General features: G+C 31.1%; 1 protein-coding gene across 3 annotated transcripts in view; it reads right to left on the reverse strand.

Moving 5' to 3' along the window:
• Positions 1 to 23,875, reverse strand: part of LOC139523158 (A disintegrin and metalloproteinase with thrombospondin motifs 18-like) — an 87,759-nt gene that overhangs the window by 33,145 nt on the left and 30,739 nt on the right. For 2 of the 3 annotated variants that reach the window (XR_011664567.1, XM_071316962.1), the window contains exons 1-2: positions 22,610 to 22,988; positions 5,786 to 5,831 (exon numbers count right to left, since the gene is read on the reverse strand). Coding sequence is in view for 2 of the 3 variants with exons in the window: in XM_071316962.1 (XP_071173063.1) it covers positions 5,786 to 5,831; positions 22,610 to 22,663 (100 nt within the window). In the remaining variant the exon portion in view is untranslated. Of the gene's footprint in view, positions 1 to 5,785; positions 5,832 to 22,609; positions 22,989 to 23,875 lie in introns of those variants that run through there. The other variant, XM_071316963.1, reaches the window with a different exon arrangement.

The raw sequence follows: 23,875 nt of genomic DNA on the forward strand, positions 1-23,875 counted from the left end.
TTAAAATAGCTGACTATGAGTTATACCCCTCGCTCATTGTTGAAGGTTGTACAGTCACCTATAGCTGTTAATTTTTGGTTCATTTTGTCTCTTGTGAAGAGTTGTCTCATTGGCAATCATGCCACATCTTTTTTATTTACTTATGTTGAAGTAGATTTTCTGAAATACATAAAATTTATAACTCGCAAGTCTAAAAAATCATTGAACTATTTCTATTACATATATGTTATAATTTTTAGCAATCAAACCTGTTTTTAAATCAAATTCTATAAAATTGAATCTTCATATAGACGGATTAAGAAAAGTTCTGCCTTATGGAAACACGTAGACTAATTGTTGTGCACTTAATATGCAAGAAGAGCTTGAATGCGTATGAATTTATCGTGAAATTGGACTAACTACTTGTGTGTGGTCGAGGGTCTGAGCTTTCACGACTGATTTAACATAGAGTATATTCCGTTACAATCCTGTTAATTTACTTGTTTCTGAATTAGAGATTTTCAGTCCTAAGGTAGTTCATGTTAACAAAGAAGGCAGGATTTGAGAGTAGCTATTTAATAACTATCAATAGAAGAACAGCTCTATCAATTTATATCCCTTACAAATACTGTATTAAGCAGCTTATAGAAAGCCTTGTACCATGCAGGCACGGTACCCGTAAGCTTATTAACACGATAAATTATCATAGGATAATTGTGTTGATTCGCTATAATTTTTGTATACGTCTTGGGAGGTGAAACCAAGTGCAGACAACAGTATATACATATATATTTATCGAAGTGTGAATCACAATACCGTTAACCATCTTTCGGAAGTGTGAAGTTGTGACGGTCAAATTATAGTGTCAAATTATTAGATGGGGATATTTAACACCACAGATTAGCTGTATGTCTATCTCAATTACCTAGTTTCTATCCCACTCATCATATTTTTTTTTATAAAACTACTGAGGCCCACTCATGGGGGGGGGGGGGCTGAGAAATCACATAATTAGTCATTTTTTTAAACAAAATTATCAAAAAATCTTGAAATGTTTGGTCTGGTTATCAAATAATCACTATGAAAAAAGCTTGAGCGATCACTTAATAAAAAACGCTATGAGGAGGCTCACTATTTTCTGACCAATGGTTGATCAAGGATGAAATGAATCAGAAACAGATATAAGGAAAACCACAAAGTGTTATATTACTTCCTTGATGCAAAAAAAGTACTTTTAAAGTTTCATAAATTACAAATTCACTTTGACAAAACATAAGGCTTACACAAATGACAATGTTTCAGTTTTTTTCATTAAAATGTATTAGTCATATTAGTGGTGACATTCTATGCCTCTTTTAATAATTGTAAAAAGAAATAATAATTGGAAACCAAAGTCAGGACTCCTGTATTATCCTATAAATTTAAAGGGATGCATGTCTGTGGGCCACTGCATGGGTTATTCAATTTGTTCTACACTCTCAATGGTTACAAACACTTTAATCTTTTTTCTCAACATATTGAAACATTATAAAAAGAGTCACCAGCTGAGCTGTGATTTGTTCATTATAATTTGAAATTGAATTTCAAGAAGCACTTGTGAATAAGGATTTATGCAGAGTCAAAATATTATTATATTACTTAATTAATTAATTACTTAGAAGTACAACTTTTAGAAAACTTTACTTTTTTCAGACAATGTCACAACAGAGTAGGGAGTAAATAATTATGTTCATTCAAGAAAAATTACCACAAATTAAATGTATCTTAACAGTTCTATAAGTACTTTGTAGGTACAAATGAAGTTTTATACCATTCTTAAACAACCTGTTTTGGTCTGTATAAGGTAGCTTTAACTTTAGACCATTCTCAGGGACACTTTGGTTCTGTAAGTAATTTCTATGGGACATGTTTAGTTCTGTAAGTAATTTCTATTGGACATGTTTAGTTCTGTAAGTAGTTTCTATGGTACATATTTAGTTCTGAGTAATTTCTATGGGATGTGTTGAGTTCTGTAAGTAATATTTTGTGTTTAGTTCTGTTAGTAATATTTTGTGCTTAGTTCTGTTAGTAATATTTTGTGTTTAGTTCTATTAGTAATATTTTGTGTTTAGTTCTGTAAGTAATATTTTGTGTTTAGTTCTGTATGTAATTTCTATGGGACATGTTTAGTTCTGTAAGTCATTTCTATTGGACAAGTTTAGTTCTGTAAGTAATTTCTAATGGACATGTTTAGTTCTGTAAGTAGTTTCTATGGGACGTATTTAGTTCTGTGAGTAATTTCTATGGGATGTGTTAAGTTCTGTAAGTAATATTTTGTATTTAGTTCTGTTAGTAATATTTTGTGTTTAGTTCTGTTAGTAATATTTTGTGTTTAGTTCTGTATGTAATTTCTGTATGTAATTTTCTATCAGACATGTTTAGTTCTGTATGTTACTTTTAACATTCTCAGGTACAGCATGTTTAGTTCTGTAGGTTATTTTTAGTATTCTCAGTGACATGTTTAGTTCAGTGGGTTATGTTTTACCTGAGTCTCTAGGACAACAAGTTTAATGCTGTAGCTTATATTTTTACCATTCTCAGGGACATGTTTAGCTCTGAAGGCAATTTTTACCATTCACAGGGATGAAGAGTTTAGTTTTGTAGGAAATATTTAACCATTCTCAGGAATGTTTACTTCTTTAGTTATTTGTTTACCATTTTCAAGATCAATTTGTTTATTTCTATGACTAATGTTTAACCAAGCTCAAGGACTCCATGTTAAGTTCTGTAGGTTATATCGAACCATTTTCAAGGACAACATGTTCATCAGATGTGTAGGTAATGTTTAGTGTGGGTCAACCCTCAATCTATCCCCACTATAGTACATCATGTTTCATGAACTTTGCCAATCTTTTTTCTTTATTTGTGAAGTTTAACAAGTCTGAAGACATACATAAAATAGTCTGTAACAATTAAACCAATTTGTTATTATAGTTTCACATGCCACAAAAATCTTCCATCTATCCCCGAAACCAGACAGATCGTTTATGTTTTAATGGTTACTACATGTACACTTTTATAAATTTTATTGTGATTGTTTGGTTCAGAATCAAGTCATTTGTTTCCCATTGTATAAAATAATAAAGTTGAACTGAGTAATACCTATATATTACCTAGGAGTAAATATATCTTTAGCTGTAAAATTTGTCTAAATGCTTGATAATGGACAATAAATGCATGTCTATATGACTTTTTGATAGCAACATTTAATTCTTTGTAACAAAGGTTTTTGCCTATAAAAAAGTTGGCTTGCTTGACAAATCTGAGACAAAAAAGTTATCCATCGGTTTGAATTTGGTTCAAGCAGTAAAATTTCAATTAAAAAAGAATGAGTATCTTTTAAATATATTTTTATATAGTTTTTGAAAACTAGGGCTTGTCAAGAACTATAGGTAATTTTACATATTGTATGTCTGCGGTTTGACTCAACAAAGAATCAGTTGACAGGGAGGCAAATAAAAGCAATGTAGAAAAGGGGGGAGGGGTCCACTATATATATATATATCTACAGATAAATGGCAAAGGTTACATCATTAAATGACCTTACTTTACCAATAATCTTAAATCATTCTATTTTCATTTCTTTGAAAAATAAGTTGTACTGTTTGTGATGTGAAATTATAATAATTGCGGTCAGTTAAAATTGACAAAAATTGCTATCTTAATAATTTATCACCATTTTCTATTCAGTCCAACTGTCATCTGATCTTACTAATGAGGAGCACTACCATTTAAATTTTGACACTGAAGTCCAACTACTATTAACTTACTATTGTTAAAAGTTTATCACCAGAAAATGATAATATTTAGATAAAATCAAGAACTGTCATCTCTACATAAATGAGTTTGTTTTTGTAGTAAATTATTTTCTGGTAATGATGGATTTATAATGTGAGTCATTGTCAAAATAAACCCACCCTGAGATAGCGAAGTTAAACTTATTAAAAAAAGAATATCCAGCCAGAAATTTCTGTCTTAGTAATATTCATGATAAAAAATTAACCAAGTTTAAAAATGTCCAATGCTGTCAAAGCAAAACATCTATAATTGGGGATGTTCATGTATTCTTTACTATTAAGTATAGACTAGTTAATCTTTTATATGGTTTTGCTTTCTTGCAGATATAAAGATACAAGTTTATATAAAGTGCTATGAGAGCTTAGAAAACCTGATGAGTTCTAGTCATTTGCAGTATCGAATCTATCATTGGAGTCTAGTCGTTTGCAGTATTGAATCTATCATTGGAGTCTAGTCATTTGCAGTATTGAATCTATCATTGGAGTCTAGTCGTTTGCAGTATTGAATCTATCATTGGAGTCTAGTCATTTGCAGTATTGAATCTATCATTGGAGTCTAGTAATTTGCAGTATCGAATCTATCATTGGAGTCTAGTCGTTTGCAGTATTGAATCTATCATTGGAGTCTAGTCATTTGCAGTATTGAATCTATCATTGGAGTCTAGTCATTTGCAGTATTGAATCTATCATTGGAGTTTAGTAATTTGCAGTATTGAATCTATCATTGGAGTCTAGTCATTTGCAGTATTGAATCTATCATTGGAGTCTAGTCATTTGAAGTATTGAATCTATCATTGGAGTCGTCATTTGCAGTATCGAATCTATCATTGGAGTCTAGTCATTTGCAGTATCAAATCTATCATTGGAGAGTGTTAAGTAAAATTTAACTGGTAAAATGAGATGCAGTTATTATTATTTTTTCTTATATAAGATATTGATGTAAAAAAAGTAGACAACACATCTATCTGTATTTAGAATCTGTAGATTAAAAGTAGCCATCTTAATACCAACCTGTTGACAATTTATTCCACTGTTTAGCCTATAACAAATGTAACAAAGGATATATACCATATTAAAGATCATATACTACTCACATATGCCTCTATTTTTCTACAGATGAGCATATATTAAATTTTATGGTGTGAATTTTCTATTTTTAATTACCATTTCATTCAAATTTTACAGTGACTTTATAATACCATTTAAAACTTAGGCTTCCAAGTATTAAAGTCAAGGAAAATGTGAAAGAAAGTAAGCTGATGCTAACATTTATATCTTATACATTTATCATATCATCCTTTGTTAAGATGGTTTAATAGTCGTCTATGTAACAGTAAACAATTTTATAATCTGTTGCTGTGCAGGGTATAAGGTACCTGTTCACCGTAGTCTATGGTAAACCTCAAGTGTTTCCCTTATCATTGTAACCAGTCAATATGCTGTAAACTAGTTTTTGTCAGTGATTTATTTTTGCAACTTTTGTGAGTAGAAAAATAACATGGATGTAAATTGTCATTATTAGAATGAACTTGGATCTGCTCTTATATTAAAATACCAATAAATTAGGAAAATTGAAAACATATATTGTTGTGGAATACAAAGGCCTAATCAGAAAAAAAGAATATCCTCAAAAACAAGATTGAATGCAGAATAAAAACCGTCTTCCTATAATTATACAAAAAAATATCCAGTCAATTTCTAGTTTTAGAAAGTTCCAAAAAATATGCAAACAAGAAAATTTGTTCCTGAAATGTGTCCATAGAGCCGATGCACTATGATATTTAAATATTCAATAAACAATGAAATCTGGGTGAAAACACTACATAGTCAAACCTGTGTATATTACGGCCAACCTCAGGGCCAGAGGAAAATGACATTATAAGCATAAACTGACCATTTAAGACAGTGACCAATGAAATGAGGTAAAAATGCAAAAGGTATTACAACAATTGGACTATGTTTTAGCTTACCTTCTGTGGAATGATCTGTGAGTAAACAGTCACATGTCTGTAATATCTGAAACAAAGTAATAAAGACATCTTTATAAACATCAAATATACTTAGAAATAGTCAACAGATTCTAAATAAAATGTCAAGACACAATTAAATAAAAGTACCAAACTTAACGTAGAGGAATTACTAGAGAGAAAGCATACAGAAAGACTTCAGGTCTCTGAACACAAGTACAATAGAGCTTTTGTTAGTCCATTAGCCATATCAATCATGTGTTACAGTGGAAACAAATTATGACAAAAAAAAAGAAGATAATGCTAAAACCAAAAATTAAGAATACTTAGTGATGATTTGTACCCTGACCCTTTTCAGCCCTGTATAATACCTTCTTCAGTACTTGTAGTAACTGAAAGTTTAGCCATTCAAATTCAATGCACAGCTTCTGCTAATAAGTATATCATATATGCCTTGATCTAAAATATCTTTCAGTACATCTTTCTACTTTTTCCTTAAGGTAATACTAACAAGGTCAAAATATAATGTTAGAGGAATCATAGGTGGCCAGTTCACTGATGTTTTATTTTAATGTTTAATGTATTCAATTTTTAAAATCTTGAATATATTTCTGAAAATTCTTTTTGTCCCCAGCTGACACTATTACGCTTAAATAAATTATGGGTTTAAGGTCAACTGAAAACAGGTTGTTTAAACTCACTAAATAAAATACCACTAAAGTCATAAACACTGTCTGATGTCTTTAAAATCTAATTTAAATGATTTGTCAAAACTCTAATAAAATCTTCATTGCATCCAATCTTTTTTTTATATGACTATTAACACCACCATCATTTTAAGGCCTTTCTATATACCTTTAAAACATGAATATAAATGTGGGTAATGATTGTGTTTCAATATCTTTTGATCTTTAACCATAAAAAAGTTGCAGTATTTAACACTATGCCAGACCAAAAAAGTCCATCTTTGTCAAAAATGTCTATCTATGTCTAGAAATTTTAATATATATAGTGTCTAGTCAATCCTTCATATTTCAAATGTGGAGTATATATGATAATGAAGTAAGAACATATGATAGGGGGTCTCATTGGGGGTTCCGATCCCGGATCCCGCTTACTGTTTTGTCAGATTCCCGTATCCCGCTTACACTATGTAACTAAGCAATTCTCATTTTTTTGTCATTTCCCGGGTTCTGCAAGACCTCATTTCCCGTTTTCACGACACAATAATTTGACTTTCACGTGTCACGCTTACAAAAAATCGGCAATCCCGTGTCACCCTTAGACCCCAATGAGACCCAAATGATAGTCCAGGGTTATGGCCCTTTGCGTAATCTAATATCATCAGGAAACTGGGGTTATGTCTCCAAAAGATTAAATGGTGTCTTGATACAGAATTTAAAGACAGAAGTGTTATTCATTTATATTTATGCTATCATTCAAATCAATTTACAATTTAAAATGTAGCTGTGGAGGTTAAAAGTATGATATTTTCGCTAATATAAACAAACACGTCTGTTCAGCCATAACTTTTAATAACAACTCAAAGAGCCCACGGCGACGTCACTGAAGTCGCCAACGTCGCCAATGGTAATGTACAAAGATCTACAAACTTAGGAACGTCGTAATCCCGCGGTAATCTCGACATACTGGGGGCCGCAAAAAGTGCAAATTATCTTAAATTTTACATTAACTGTCCATATTTGTAAATAAATCAAATTAAAAAAGTCTCTATCTCCATGAATGAACTGAATTGAATTAACTAAGTTTTTGTTCACATGATGAAAAATTTGAATTAACTTTGAAAGTCCTTTTTAAAATTGTTTAAGTTCTAGTTTTCGTCATCATTTTCGTCTATGATTGGTAATTCGTACGCTTCCGTATCTTCTTCCGGACCTTGGCACTTGCTAATCGTCTAGATTGAGTACTTCTGTGTGTTGTGTTTAGAGAGGTTTTTATATCGTGTTTCTCTGGTTTGTGCGAAACAAGAATGCTTACTATGTTGGTACATATCAATGCGTGTTCGCTTTTGTCCCTTATTGAACCGGAAAGTAAGAAACCTAACTTTGACTTTACGGCGGTTGGACCATTTTCTCTTACGACTTCATTCTCGACTAAGTCCCAGTAATAGTCTGCTCCGATTAATAACGATATTTCGAAAGACTCTTCCTGTGTAACTGGATGTGCTAACTTAAGTCCCCGTAAATAATTCAGTCCTCTGTTGATGTGGCGAATATTGTTCTGCAAAGGTACGGCAATCATTGGTACAATTAGAACGTGTATCGGTATTTTCTGTCCTGCATTTGATTCTACGAACACTGTTGATTTATCTAAATGTCGTACGTTTTTGTTTCTATCTCCAAATGACGATAATTGTAGAATTTCAATTCCCTCTGTATGTAAATTAAGTTTTCTTGCTAAATCTTCGGTCACAAATGATCGCTGTGATCCCTCGTCAAAAAGTATATGGGTATCTATACATAAGTTGTCTGACCATACTGGTGCGACGGCAGTTTTCAAAAGTACATGCGTGCGTACGTCATTTGACGAGGAGTGTAGAATTGTAGTGTCCTCTTCTTTCTGATTTGTATCATTTACAATATTTACAGATGTCTGATTCAAATTTGGTGAGTTCTGTAAATGTCCATTGCTAATAGGAAAATTCGTATTCTGTGGGCTGTCATTTGCATTTTGCTGGATATGTCTGCTGGTGTCATTATCATGGACAATGTTGCTGTTAAATGGGTTATCGGTACACAGACTTGTGTGATGTCTTTTATTGCAAATGCGGCAAAACTGATTTGAATAACATTCGTGTATACGGTGTGTACCTAGACAGTTGAAACACAATTGTTCGCGTTTTACAATATCCATGCGTGTTTCTAGATCAGATACATTCGTGCAATGCGCTGGTGCGTGTAAATCGTGACAGAATACACAAGGTTTATATTGCAAATTCTGGTGTGTATGTCTCGTATCTAGAGTTTGGTTTGGTGGTTTTATCCATTTTGTCCCGGTAAAGAAAGATGATGTACTTGGTAAATTGTTAGAAGTTTCAGTGTCTTGTCCCGCATCAATTATGTTTATTTCATTGCAAATACTTTTCCGGAGGTCTCGTAATAACCAGTTTTCTGTTCCATGTTCACGGGCAAGGTTTTTTTTAATTTCTCCCGGTAACTTACTCAAAATGATTGGCACAAGTAATGTTCCATAAGAATCTTGTGATTGGCCTAAAGATTCTAGCCCTCTTACGTAAGTTTCCATTTGATCATAAAAGTGTCTCAAACTGACAAGATTATTTCTTGGCGGTGTAATTTCTAATAAAGCTTGCATGTACGCTTGTGTAATTTTGTGTGTTTGCCCGAATCTCTCCTTCAACAAAACAATGGCGTCTGCGTAGTTTGCATTAGTAAGCGCAAAACCAGCTATGGTGCGTAATGCTTCATTCTGTAACTGCGCTTTGAGGTAATTAAATTTCTGGACATCGGTCAATGAAGGGTTTAAATGTATAGCGCATTCATACGAATCCCAGAAAGTTTGCCACTCTAATATGTTCCCTGTGAATATCGGAAGTGTGAGTTTGGGTAAGTAATGATTCTGACTGCTTGCGGATGTATACGAATTTATATTAGTACTCACTGTGTTACTAGCTTGAGAGAACGGATTTTGTGACGACTGCGTGCATGAGTTTTCTGTGAGGTTTGCTGAGACGAACGGATGAGAGTCAACATTTAATACTTGCGATGAAGTTTCACTCTGACGTGTCTTTGATGTGGTATGAGTATCTTGAACAAAATTTCTTATGTGTCTGATTTTGGTTTCTAACGTAATACAATACTCATCTGAATCTAGAATTTCACTTTCAATATCTTCTGCTTCCGCTAGGTTGAGTATCTGCTCGTTCAAGTTGTTCAGTATCTTTTGCTTCTGGAGAAGGTTTTCAAATGTTGCGGTCAACTCTTCTGGATCGAAATCTGTATCTTGCTTCGCTGCATCTATCTTCCGAATAAGTTTTGTAACAGCACTTCTGTTCCCGGATCTTATCGATTTGAGCTTGCTTAAATCCTGGTCACGGCACCATAAATGTGGAGGTTAAAAGTATGATATTTTCGCTAATATAAACAAACACGTCTGTTCAGCCATAACTTTTAATAACAACTCAAAGAGCCCACGGCGACGTCACTGAAGTCGCCAACATCGCCAATGGTAATGTACAAAGATCTACAAACTTAGGAACGTCGTAATCCCGCGGTAATCTCGACAGTAGCTATACATAAGATAGTATATCACCCATTCATAGTTTTTCTATTCATTCATATTTTATCGGAAGCCTCAAGTATTAATTTCTTTACTTGATACTTGAGAAAACAATCTGCAATACATGTCAACGTGGAACATGTAAATTGTTCTTTTCAATGCAAAATTAGATATACAAAGATTACCTGCAATACGTGTCAACGTGTAGCATGTAAATTGTTCTTTTCAATGCAAAATTAGATATACAAAGATTATTCAAATATTGTGCTGTTATACCACTTTTTCAGTAAATAGTCCTTTTCAATCAAAAATTAGATATGCAAAGTTTGTTCTTATGTTATACACTGAATGCCAGTTTAGAAAATGGGTTGAGTACTCACAAACATATTCACCCCCACCCCATTCTGTATGTGCCTGTCCAAATCAGTCAAGAACCTTTTATATGAAGGTTGTTATTGGTTGCTATATGTCAAATTTGTTTTCCCTATGTTGATTTTAGCATAAATCAGGCCATTTCTCTTTTTAAATTGTTTCATAAATTGTCATGCTATTGCATTTTCTATCATACAGTACCATATGGTATGCCCAGTTTTTCTCTGTGTTGAAGGCTGTTCACTGTCCTATAGATGTTGACATTCATGTCCTTCGGTTTTGGTGAGTTACTATAGGTTGCCTCATTTACAATCACACCACATCTCCTGCTTTATTATACCAACAGAAATATAATAAAGCAAAAGATATAAAAGTAGATGTTTTGACAAGCATATCATAATTTGCAACAATGAAGTTCTAGTAATTTATTATAAGCTAGCAAATCTTAAAACTATCTCATATATTGACATACCTTGTTATGTTTGACAAGAATTTTGTATCAGTTGACTTTTGTTAAGAAGTAACAAAAATAAAGTCTTTTAAGCATGTTTAACACAAACACTATGAAAAAAACAAAGACCTCTTTTAATCAGAAAATAGTGTAAAAAACATACAAAAAATACTATTGCACTGATCTGTGTCCACACTTGTTATAAATCTTCAATAATATCCTATAGTAGATATATATATGCAGATAGATTTTTTTTCTCACAAATTTTATGTTGTTCCAAATGGTCAAATGTGAGCTGTTTGTCTTCCAATTTCTCACAAAAAATTTATATCTTTGTAATTTGAACAACCCTTAAATGAAACTGATGGTGCATCAACAGAAAACGCATACTAGTATTTCAAATCATGTTTTTGAAAGATCTATTCTTTACCATACATTGAATCATGTATATTGTTGAACTCTGATTTAATGCGGGAAAACCTACCCCACACACACAGTCTAGAGAAATAATTAATGTAAACTGAAGGATCAAAGCAGTAGTGTAGAATATCCTAATTAGAACATTTAACCTAAGTTTGTATTTCAATGGTTATGCAAATACATATACATTCACCTTTGTCAAATATAATAACACCCATGGAAAAAAGATTACTAAAGCACTTTGCTACCAATTATTTTCTAATTATCAACTTTCTGCAAATCATCATTATACAATATACCATGTATGTTTGTTGGGTGTAAAGGTCATCTTGTGCCATCACTACCAAGATGCTATGTGAGAATGCATGTTAATGAAGAGGGAAAACTAAAGGCTAACCTCGAAGCTTGTACAGCTGAATTTGAAATGCATTATTTTAGGTTCAAATGTAACAATAAGGTGGATTTGTGATATATATCCATAACTCTTGCCACCTGTGAAAATCAACACCAAACTTAAGAAATTTGATCAGTATATTTCATCTATTTCAAACATAATTTTCTAAGGGTGCAGGAAAGCTCACAAATTACTGTATACATTGTCACACTTCCTTACCCTTCGGTGTTCCAGAATAAATTTTCTTGGTGCCCTCTGTCCCGTCATTACAACATTTTATTAAAAATAGTTAAGCTAGAAATAAATATGTAATAAGCAATGCCCTAAGTTTTCTGACTTGACTGGCACATGACCATGTTCAACCCTTCCCCTTCAGTGGAATAACAAAAGGCATTAAAAATACTTAATTGGCAACAGAATGGGTACAACCTTTCTACTACAAATTGATCCATCTAAAAATGTATTTAGCAAGGAATGAAAGCTAAGTAAATAATATACATGTAATGATATTAAACCAGACTGTTCCAATTTAATGTTCACTTTTCTTTGTAAAATAAGTCTGCTGAAGAAAAAAAATAGCCTCAAAATTTAATTCTCCCACATACACTACTTCTTTTAAGTTACAGTTTGAATCTTACAATTTTACATTGTCCCATTAAACTGATTTGTCAGCATGTCATAAAAAAAGTAAAGATTATAAGTTAATAAGACAATTTAAAAAAAGATATAAATTTACTGAAAACATATATCAAAACAGGTGCATCTTTAAACCATATGTATTAATTCAAAACCATATATATAGATACTTATATTATCTTTAACTGAATATAAAACTATTAAAGATTTATTTCCTTTACAAGTATAAATATAAAACTGAGGAGATATCTGATTCTACTTAAATAAATAAATCATATAAATATGGGGATAAATTAAATAAAATATACATCAGAGAAAGAGGAGATAGCCGTGTATTGGTACAAATAGTCATATTTAAAACGGAAAAATCAACAATCGTATCAAAATAGTCTTACTTCATAAATCAGAAACATTAAACAGTGTATTTAATGGATAGCCGTAATGATTTAAATCACATTACATTAAGTCACAAACAGAACATTTTACTTTTACTCCTATTTTTATGGTTTAAGGTGTTCATAATCGGGATAATCTATCCTTCATAGAATAATATATATATATAAGATACAATTAAATATCAAATATGACCTTGACATTTAAAGGAGTATAAGTCGCATAAAATTAAAGGGTAACAAAAATATGTAGGAGTCCATAGGCCCACTCTTTTATAGAAAAAGGCTGCATCTATGAGATAGTAGGTAAATGTCAATAATGTATGGAACTAATACAAAATATCTTTTTTTATTGTATGCTTTCCGAGATGCTTTCACTGATTATTAAATACCATCCTATAGCTGATTTTTTTTTAGAAATAAATAAACCAATATAAACCTACTCATAGCCATAAATAGTAAACTTTCATAAATATGAGATGTGATAACTACAAATAACAAATAATTAGAAAGCATAACATATAAAAAAAAAGATTACATAAACTTTGAGTTGCATGGAAATTACAACTTTACAACTACAATAATGTCTTATTTTACAGTGCATTCTAATAAAAGTGCCCACATCTTTAATAAGAAGTTTTAATTGAAACAAACAGTACCATTTACTGACATTTACAGATGGCTTTATACAAGTACATAATGATCATAAAATTGAATGTTAGTAAACAAAAAAATCACATAACCTATTTAATCTGTACTTATCTTGCCTGAAGATTGGCAGCACTTTTAGTAAGTGTCATGTAAACTAAAAACCAATCATTTAGAGCTGATTCAAAAGAAAAAGCATAGTAATTTTGGTAAATTAGGCAAAAAAAGCTGAGCATAGTGGATCAAATTATTTTTTTTATGATTTTATGCCCAAATAATTTTTTTTCAAAATTAAATTGAAGGTGTAAATTGCCTTCTACGCCTTTACCTTAATCTGCCACTGGTATCATTCAAATTTTGTATGATGCTATTAACCTTTTGATAAAAATTTATGGTGATGAGTGAGAATGTTAAGATAATTATTTTGTATGGCAATCTTTTACAATTATGATAAAATCATGAAATATTTGCAACTGGACAATAAGAAAACAACAATCAATCAATCAATAAAAAACATTCAATTATATCACAGAACAATTCTTTTAAAAGAAACATTTGTACAAACTTTCGAACCATATTTGGAATTCTGCTAACTCCTCTAGATTGGTCATGAAAACATACTGTAAATTAAGATATTATTGTAATAATTGCAATGGGACAATGTTTGCATGCATTAAAAAAAAAACTAGCATTTTAAATTTCGATAGCATTATTTTCGTATGTAGCATTTTCAAAAATTACAATAATTTATTTCAAACTTGTATCCATAAAATCAAATGTATAACAATCACAACAATGTATAACAATCACAACAATTTAACGCACACAACAATTGTCAATTAACAGTTTTCAATTAAAAATTACACAACCTTAAAAACACATTCAGTTAATATGATCCAGTTGAATTAAAGGGGCAGAATGCTACAAGAGAAAGAAGAGTACTAATCCCACCACTTAAAAGGATGATACACACAATATGTCCATTACTAAGTATTTTATCATAGTGTTAATAGGGTGTTAATAGCATGAAATTATCTGTTGATGTAACCAGTCTGACATAAGACATCAATCTTACTTCATTAGGTTACTGGTACAAGTTTTATTTATCAAGTTAAGTGCTACCTTTCTGGTCTTTTTGTCTAAGATAAATGAACCAGGTATACTTCTATGAAATATCGTTTTTTAAGAAACAATATATATTCTTGAAATTCAAAGCAGGAGTGTTATAAAAATTAAATTGATATATAGTGTTTTTTTTACTATTTCCTTGTTAAGTTAACCCGAATAATTCAGTCGTTATATTCCGCTGATCTACGAAGGCTACATTCGTGTGGGAGAAAATCAGACACGGAAAGGGCTTGAATTATTCGAGTTATTTCCTTGTTTGATTTTAAGAGAATTTTATGTAGACCATACCTTTTGAATTATAATGTAATTCATTTCACTGTAGAGGTTTGTTCAATTCATACAATACTAGACCAGGCAGTCTGGCCCATATCTTGTTCTTTGTTTCATTGTCTCATTTAAAAAAAAATTAAAATAGCAGGTTAAATCACATAAAATACCCCTTCCCCAAACCTAACCAATTTAATTATCTCCCCTTTAACTGTTGGACCTTAATTATTTTCCTTTATATGCTCATCATTATAAAGTGTTCTACAACACTGTGAAGTTTAATCAAAGTCCAACTGTTTAGGAGAACTTTTGCTTACAAGGCACATGGACAGACAGAAGGACAAACAAACAGACGAACAGACAAACAAGGTGATTTCTATTATCCCACTCAAATGGTTTAATTCACAAAAACTGATAGGGGGAAATGACTTTCCATAATTAACAGAAAATAATATATAGTTTGGTCTACATCATATCATTATGTTTAAAAGTGATCTCTTTCATACAAACACCAATTTATTTATTTTTTAAAGGTCCCCCTGTTTAGTTGTGTTATGTTAGTACACTCCAGATCTGATTCAAGGTTCTTGTATTTGTTCTCAGGTAAATCTGATTATGTCACAAAAAGGTTTTAATACACAGAAAATTGATATGGACTCAAAATTGTCTAAATATAAATTTTGGATTGAAAATTGAAGTTTATCTCATTATTTTTTTTATTGGAAACAGTGACATAATCTGTAAATTATGTCCTTGTACAAGCTTAAAAGCTTCAAGATCAAAATCCTATACTTTAGTTTTGAATTTATAGTAGGCTTCGTTTTTAAGCTTTTAAATTTATATCTGATAAATGAACCCAGTTATGAATATTGCCCTTTACATTATAACTTTATAACCTAGTACTTTTTGGGACGTCTGATAGCAACCTCATGTCTGATGATCCACAACTTATATCTGAACACTCAACATGAATAGTATATGATTGATTGTTGGTTGCTTAAGGTCCAGTGGTTCAAAGTATAGGAATTAAAGGATTCAAGGACTTCTCATAGCTACTTAATCAGGTTCTTGTCATTTTATGAGAATTTCGTTTGGTGACCAATAAAATTCAGAATGGAAATTCAGAATATGTCAGACAACAACTTGACAAAAAAGAAGATAACTTCTGTTTTTAGAAGGTCACCAATGGGTCTTCAATGCAGCAAGAAAATCCTGCACCCACTCAGTTGCAGTGGCGGATCCAGGGGGGGGGGGGGTTGGAACCCCCCCTTTTTTTTGGTCGATCAATGCATTTGAATGGGAGCATATAGTTGGAACCCCCCTTTCCTCTGGGTTGGGAACCCCCCTTTTTAAAATGGCTGGATCCACCACTGAGTTGGGCCTCTAACTGCAAGTGGCCTCTAAATAGAAATGTATAATATTCAGTGAAAATGGACATCATACTAAACTCCTATTGTACTACATGTACATGATTACAAAAGTTTACTTGGTGATACAGTGTACTATAATATCAGATTGAATTAATCATGAAATATTTGCAACTGGACATAAATAGCAAGCATCAATTGATGCTGTATACTTACACTGAAATAAGATTTTCAGATGTGTATTCTATTCTCTATTCTTTATAACAAATCTGGGCAGACAATAAGGGCCTCCTCAGGAGAATTGTATACCCCAGCCCTGCACCCACTTTCATGATGGAGCATAAAAAGAGATACCGTTTATATATACATGCACTTTCCCAATTTATGTATACTGCAATATGCACCAACTGCTACCAAGTTAATATCCAAACTTAATAGATTTAAAATTAAACTTTTTAAATAAACATAAACCGATGACAAGTTGTAAGCATAAATTAGCCGACATTTAATTTTGTCTATTTCCATAAACAAGTAATTATTTAAGAGTAAAACTAGAAACGGATTAGATCTTAAATATGATAAACCACAGTCAAAGTAGCTATATGAATGAAAACTTCATAAGTTATTGATGAGTTTCACTCTGCCGTTTTTCATTCATGAAAATCTCACAATAAAGTACTTGTCAATTATTAAAGAACTTTTTCTTTGAAGATAGATTATGCTTTTAAGAATATGCAACAAGATTTAACAGCACTGAAAAAAGTCTCGTCACATTAAATAAACAAATTGTCAATGAATTGTTCCAAAAACTAAGTTAGAATATCGAAAAAGTTTGATCCTTGATGCATAGAGCTACCTGCGTTTACGTAAGAAAGGCTCCCCATAAAGAACAGGTTAATACAGTGTGTGTCATATCATGTTCTGACACTTTTCAACTTTTTACAATAAACCAAAGTATTAGTAGTACACTATATATCTTGAATTACCTGTACAAAAATATATAATCATAAATCTATTTTTTTTTGTCTGACTTCAGAGTTAAAATAAAAATAATTTAAGCTTCTACACATTTGCTTCAGCATTTAATATTATACCAGACCTATATCCTTAGGGAGCTACCATTTGATTTTTATTGGGGGGCTATCATTCATTGTATGATGTCATGAAATTTCTCAGAAATATTAAAATTGTGCTTTCACTTTCTACACTAGGAAATAAATTCAAAACAATTTAATCAGTAGTGAGTAACAGCATCATTAAATATTGACCACTGTTATGTGATGCTGGTCATCTCAAGAAATGAAAAAAAAATCAACGCCATTTATAATCAATTGGGAGCAATTCAGTCTGTTTAGTTACAAAGTTTCAAAATTAGTTATCAAATATTGTTCTTTCTCACATTTCTCTTTATTTTGTTTTTTTCAGTTTCGTATGTGAAATATGATAAACATCATTAATTTTTTGACAATAATAACTGAAAATTATAATTTTACTTTATGAATTTGACAAAATTTGACGATAGACATTATTTCCGATTGGGATCTCTCCCTCGATGTTTTAATTAGATTTTGAGTTATAATCATTTTGCTTCACGCAAACCTAAGCCATTCATAAAAGTATAAAGGATGCATGCAAAATATGAATGCTTGATTGATAGACATCCACACAAGCTGTTTACTACATGTACCATACACAGAGGTGGGGGTATAAAAACAAGACAACCCACAAATATCAAAAGGAAAATCTAACATGCCTCCTTCTGAGTTGTTAACATATAATTCCTGTAATTTATTGGTGTTTACAATACTGCAAACAATTACAATTGTTTCCCATTGTAAATGTAACATGTAAATACATATCTGACACATGTAAACTACTATTTTATAACAAAAATTTGGTCTTGATATTTCATTCACAAGAATGACACTTTTTCAGTGAGAAGGTTTTGAATTTTACTGATTAAACAAAAACTAGCAGCTCATTCACCCTGTCAACAAAGACCGATCTTAATATGCAGTCATCTATGAAAAGGTCGAGCCTACCCATTTTGTTTGTAAGTTTTCCCCGACATACAAAATATAATTTATTTGTACTATAAACTGCTCAAATATATTCATTCTTACTTTGCCAGTAAGTAAAAGCAAATTTGTTCAAACAAGATCTATAGAAAAAACCTGAATGAAAAATACTCGAGACGGTCGTTTAAAACAGCTCGCAAATCCATAATTCATTCACAAAGTCTTCATTCATCAGTTTTTAAACCAAGCACCCATTTAATTTTTTGTTATAAATAAAGTAATAATAATAATAAAATATGATTTAGCTACTTCATTTTCAATATTTATGTAAACGATTTAACAAACTGTTTAAATATAGATTGAGATAAAATCATAATGTACCAAGTCCCCATTTGAATATCGCTGCTCAAGTCTTTTCTTTACAAATAATGTGGTTATCATGTATAAACTTGACCACCAAAGATGAAAAACAATTACTGTAAATATTAATTGATATTCTGTACCAATTGAATATATTACTATATGATTTGAAATTAATTTAATTCATAAATTTCTTTATTTAAAACCATAATCACATTTATTTACAAGGAATAAAAATACAGATTATTCTTTAAAAAAAAAATTATAACTTTTGACCAATCATATTGAAAGAAAGGGGACACAGTAGCAACTTCTCAGGTTTCATAGTTGGTATGTTACTATAGTGTGTGATCATCTACTAATTCTGAGAAAAATCAATTGTATAGAATGCACTGCAAAGCCTAACAAAAAGGGAGATAATTCCTAAAATCATTGAATATTACCTTATTTGAGTTGAGAATTAGGTAACTTTCAACAACAAAAGTAATTGGTTTGATAGACTTTTACCAACAATGCCTTTCTTAAGAATATCCACATATCATCTGATTGTAAAGACATTTCTTTATAATACCGTATAGCTGGTTATTTTCGCAGGGTATAAATTTTCGCTTATTTTTGCAGATGGAACAAAATCGCTAAAATAAATTCCGCCAATTTAAAAGTGTACATGCAAAGGTATTGATGAAAGATTTGAATCCACCAAATAATATTACTGCTAAAATATTTCGTATGCCTTATTGAATGCAAATCGTGAAATTTTACACCCATGAAAATAACCTGCTATACATTGGAAATGATAACCATGTATACCTTTAAAGCACTAAATGTCCACTGTGGTCAATTTAATTTAAACGTATAGAACTAAAGATAGTTTAATGAATAAAACAAGTTTTGTTACCATTTTAATGCCAGAAAGGTTATCTAATATGGATCTGAAAAGGAACCTTCTTAAATGTGTTCTACATTAAAACCCTAAAACAGTAACAATACACTAGTATGATATGACCTTTAGTATTTAACAATATCTTCATAGGGCTTTGATGTTGAAACTTCAAAAAGTCACCAAAACTGGGTTTTAGTACCCTGACCTTAATATTTTTTGTCCAAGGCCCTAGTTAGATTTTTATCTTGATTTTATCTGTGAGTCATACATGCATTAAGTGGCTAAAAATGATGAATGGGTAATACAAAACTTTTAATCTAAATGACCACTATACAATTCAAATTGTTAATCCTCTATTTGGCTCAACACACAGAATACAAGTCTTTCTTTATATGTCAGGTGTCACCTTTTTGTACTTAAACTGAGACACAAGGAACTTTTTTTTTAAATATTCCGTTAAAACTGTTTTATTGGTGTGTTTTCCATACTTTGAAACTTAACAACAATCAAGTGTAACGTACATGTGGTTTCATAAAAAGGACATCTCAGGTGCATAACATCACATTATAAATGTGAAATTTTATATATTTTATTGCTGATACCATAAAAATTATGCAAATGAGTAACATCGTAATTGACATATACAGTGTAAATAAACAGACATTGATATCTTTCGATGCATGTGCAGAAAGGTAATTGCCCCATATAGATAGTAACACTTTTTTACAGTTATGTAATAACAACTGGAAATGTGCACAATATTTACTACAAAAGGAAGCTAACATTACAGTTAAGGCAATTAAGAGCACAACATGAAGTCATTTGGTAAATATATAAGGATGTAAACAAACCTAAATTGGTTTGGACAATCTATAGATGCTGTGAAATTTAGACAGGTCTAAAATACAAAATCATCTTAAGTTTTTCAGTTATTTCTTGTTTTGTTTGCACTTTTTATGTCTAGTTCTTCTTCAAAAAACAATAAAAACAATAACTTCAACTACATGAAGTGATCTGAACCACAATAGAAGCATATTATAAGTGCTAACCAAGGTAACTGTACCCTTTATCAAATCCAAGACATTGATTTGAGCAGGGCATCTCCATCCCAGCTAAAAAAAACAAAAACACAACACAAAACACAACACAAGAAAACATTTACAAAATAAACCCACATACACAGACAGCCAGAAGGACAGACCTTGCAATTAAATGGTCTATGTTATAAAATCATTGTGCTTAGTTTAACAACAAATGACACAAGAGACATATACACAAACACTATATTAGGAGATACATGTAACTATACAATAAAATAAATCTCAATTTTGCATTTTTAAGTTCATCAGAGCAAGGAGACAGTCATTGGTATATGCAAACACTGATGCCTGAAATAACTGACTGGTCTTAAACCCCTGCAATAACAAGAGTTCACACACTTAAATGTCCCACCTGCCTTACTGACCAAAACGTTTTTATGTTGATAGTCTTGAATATACAGTTTTACTACAAGTTTCTTAACATGATACAAGAAAATGAGGTCAAATTTAGATACTGAGCCAGAGATACAAGTAAATCTTCCATTAACATTCCACTCATCAAATTAAGTCGACCTATTGCTTATAAGTAATGCAAGAAACAGACCAAACAGACCAAACCATGAAAACTTTATATTGACCAGTGAACCATGAAAATAAGGTCAAGGTCAGATAAACCCTGCCAGACAGAAATATACACCTTACAATCATTCCATGTATCAAATATGGTTGCCCTATTGCATAGCCATACAGGATACGAAATAAAGACTAATAACCCACGCAAACTTAACTTTAACCATGGAACAATGAAAATGAGGACATGTACACCTTGCAATCATTCCTCACACCAAATTTAGTTCACTTATTGCATAGAGAATCAGGAAAACAGAATTCAATACAAAAGCTGAACTTTTACCACTGAACCATGAAAATGAAGTCAAGGTCAGATGACAACTGCCAGTTGTACTGTACATTTTACAATTATTCTATACAACAAATATAGTAGACTACTTAGAGGATATGAGATAAGGACTTGACCATGAAAAGTTAACTTTGGTCACTGATCCATGAAACGGAGGTTGGGGTCAAGTGAAAACTTTAACTGTCTGACCTTGCAAGGAATGCACATACCAAATATAGTTATCCTTTTACTCATTTAATATTAGAGAGAAATTAACATTTAAAAAAAAATCTGACCTCTTTTTTCAAGAAGTCACTAAATCCATAAAAATGAGGTCAAGGACAATAGACATATGACAGTTGTAAACTTTACAACATAATATACAATATACACAGTTTGAAACATTTAGGTCTTCTACCTTCTTAAATATGAAACTTTAAAGTAGTTTAATATAAAGGTATATAGTATTTTTTTTACAGAGACAAGTGCCTGTGTACCAATGGTAGCAATTAAGATATTATGTACAAGCACTATTAATGTGCTCTGACTTATCTGGTGACAGTAAATTGACACCTATAATTAGACAGTATCATATTTTGTCAACAATATTGTTGAAATAATTGATGTTCTTTATCTGTAATTACTTTAAGTCTTAAGATGTTGCACTATGTTTTGCATGTTGAACCTCCTTATCAATAAAGTTTTGTCAATTGATATAACTATTACATGCAACAGGTTCAGGTAGATGTTTAAATAGCCACTGATACTTTTTATAACTTTATATATCAATGAATTTTTCTAATATTCAGTTACCACCAGCATCAAGTGTTATTTTTGTAATGAAAAATAGATTTCTTGGAAATAATTTGAAGTTAATATGAACTAGCATATATACATATACTTATTTAATAATTAAACTGCAGACAGCTATTAATTTAACATTTCATGTAAAAGGAAAATTTGCATTTTCACTTGTATTAACACCATTTATTCTAATTGATTGATTGTTGGTTGCTTAATGTCCAGTTGCAAATATGTCATGCATATTCAGGACAAGCCATTTATTCTAAAAAAAAGTGTTTAAACTGCAGACAACTATAAACATCGACAGAGCCAAAAGCCAAATTGTTATTTAAACTTGCAAACTATATATTCTAGAAGAAAAAAGTTAAAAAACAAACAGCTATAAACATCAACTGAAGCAAATACTAAGTTTGCATTTATGATATAAAAGCAAAAAATTATAATTAAACTAAAAAAAAGTGATTTTCTACCTGTGATATTAAAACTACCTACCATGTACGGAATGACTAAGAGAGCAACATAACTTCTCCAGGTATATAAATTCATCTTAATTATCCATATAAAATAGTCACTTCTTTAAAAACATATTAAATTGTAAAAACTTTAAAACAGTCTCCATTCAGACAAAAGCTATAATTCTTTGTGAAGATGAATTTATTTTCTATCGTTTTACAGCCATAAAAATAACTTATGATAGTATTATCTTAAACTGCTTAGGAATCATAATCTAAAAAGACAAGCTTAAAATTCTTTTTTAACAGAAGACTGCTGGAAGTTTTCTTGAAGTACATTTGTGTATTTACTGTATATATAAGTAATTTACATGATTGACAAAACACCGATGTCAATGTCTCCAGCGTCTGTGACAGACAGGTAATCAACCAATCAGAACAGGTGACAGGTAGATGATTTCCCAAGCAAATTTGTTTGAATGAAAATTTAAAGGGCTTGTTTCGCTATCGCAGCAGTCGTGATAAGGGATTAACTTCAGGTAAAACAGCACTTTAATAAGTAAACAGCAAGAGATGTATATCCATTTGACGGAAGAAAAAAACATATTTAAAAAAAAAATAAAGAACATATAGACTTTTCAAATTTAACACTTAAAAAAATACAAATGCTAATTTTACAACAGAAATTCATTAAATAATTTGTTTCACAAACACTTCAGGTATCTAAGTATCAGCGATGAAAAAACATTTAGATTAGTTTATACATTTATGGCTTAAGTTTATTTAAACTGTTAAGTAAAATAATGTGTTCAAACATTGAGCCAAAAAGGTACATTACTAATGTGACTTAATGGGCAAATATCAGGCTAGAAAAGGGATAACTTATATTAGGATTAGAATATCATCTGAGAAACGACCAATACCATGAAAACTTGTTTTAAACTAATAAACCATAAAAATGAGGACAATGATAGATTAATCATAAAAGATGGGCATCTTGAACTATATATCATTCTATACACCAAATATAGTTAACATATAACTTACCATCTGACAAATGACAGAAACCATGAAAACTTCGTTTAAACCAATGAACCATAAAAATGAGGTCAAGGTTAGATTAACCATAAAAGATGGATATCTGCAACTAACCATCATTCCACATACCAAATACAGTTAACCTACTGCTTAAAGTATCTGAGAACATGACCTAATTACCATGATATCTTTTCTTAACTAATGAACCATGAAAAAGAGGTCATGATTAGATGATCCCTGCTAGATGAAGATGGACAACTTACAATCA

This window comes from Mytilus edulis, chromosome 5 (genome assembly GCF_963676685.1).
Source record: "Mytilus edulis chromosome 5, xbMytEdul2.2, whole genome shotgun sequence".
Classification (NCBI taxonomy): domain Eukaryota; kingdom Metazoa; phylum Mollusca; class Bivalvia; order Mytilida; family Mytilidae; genus Mytilus; species Mytilus edulis.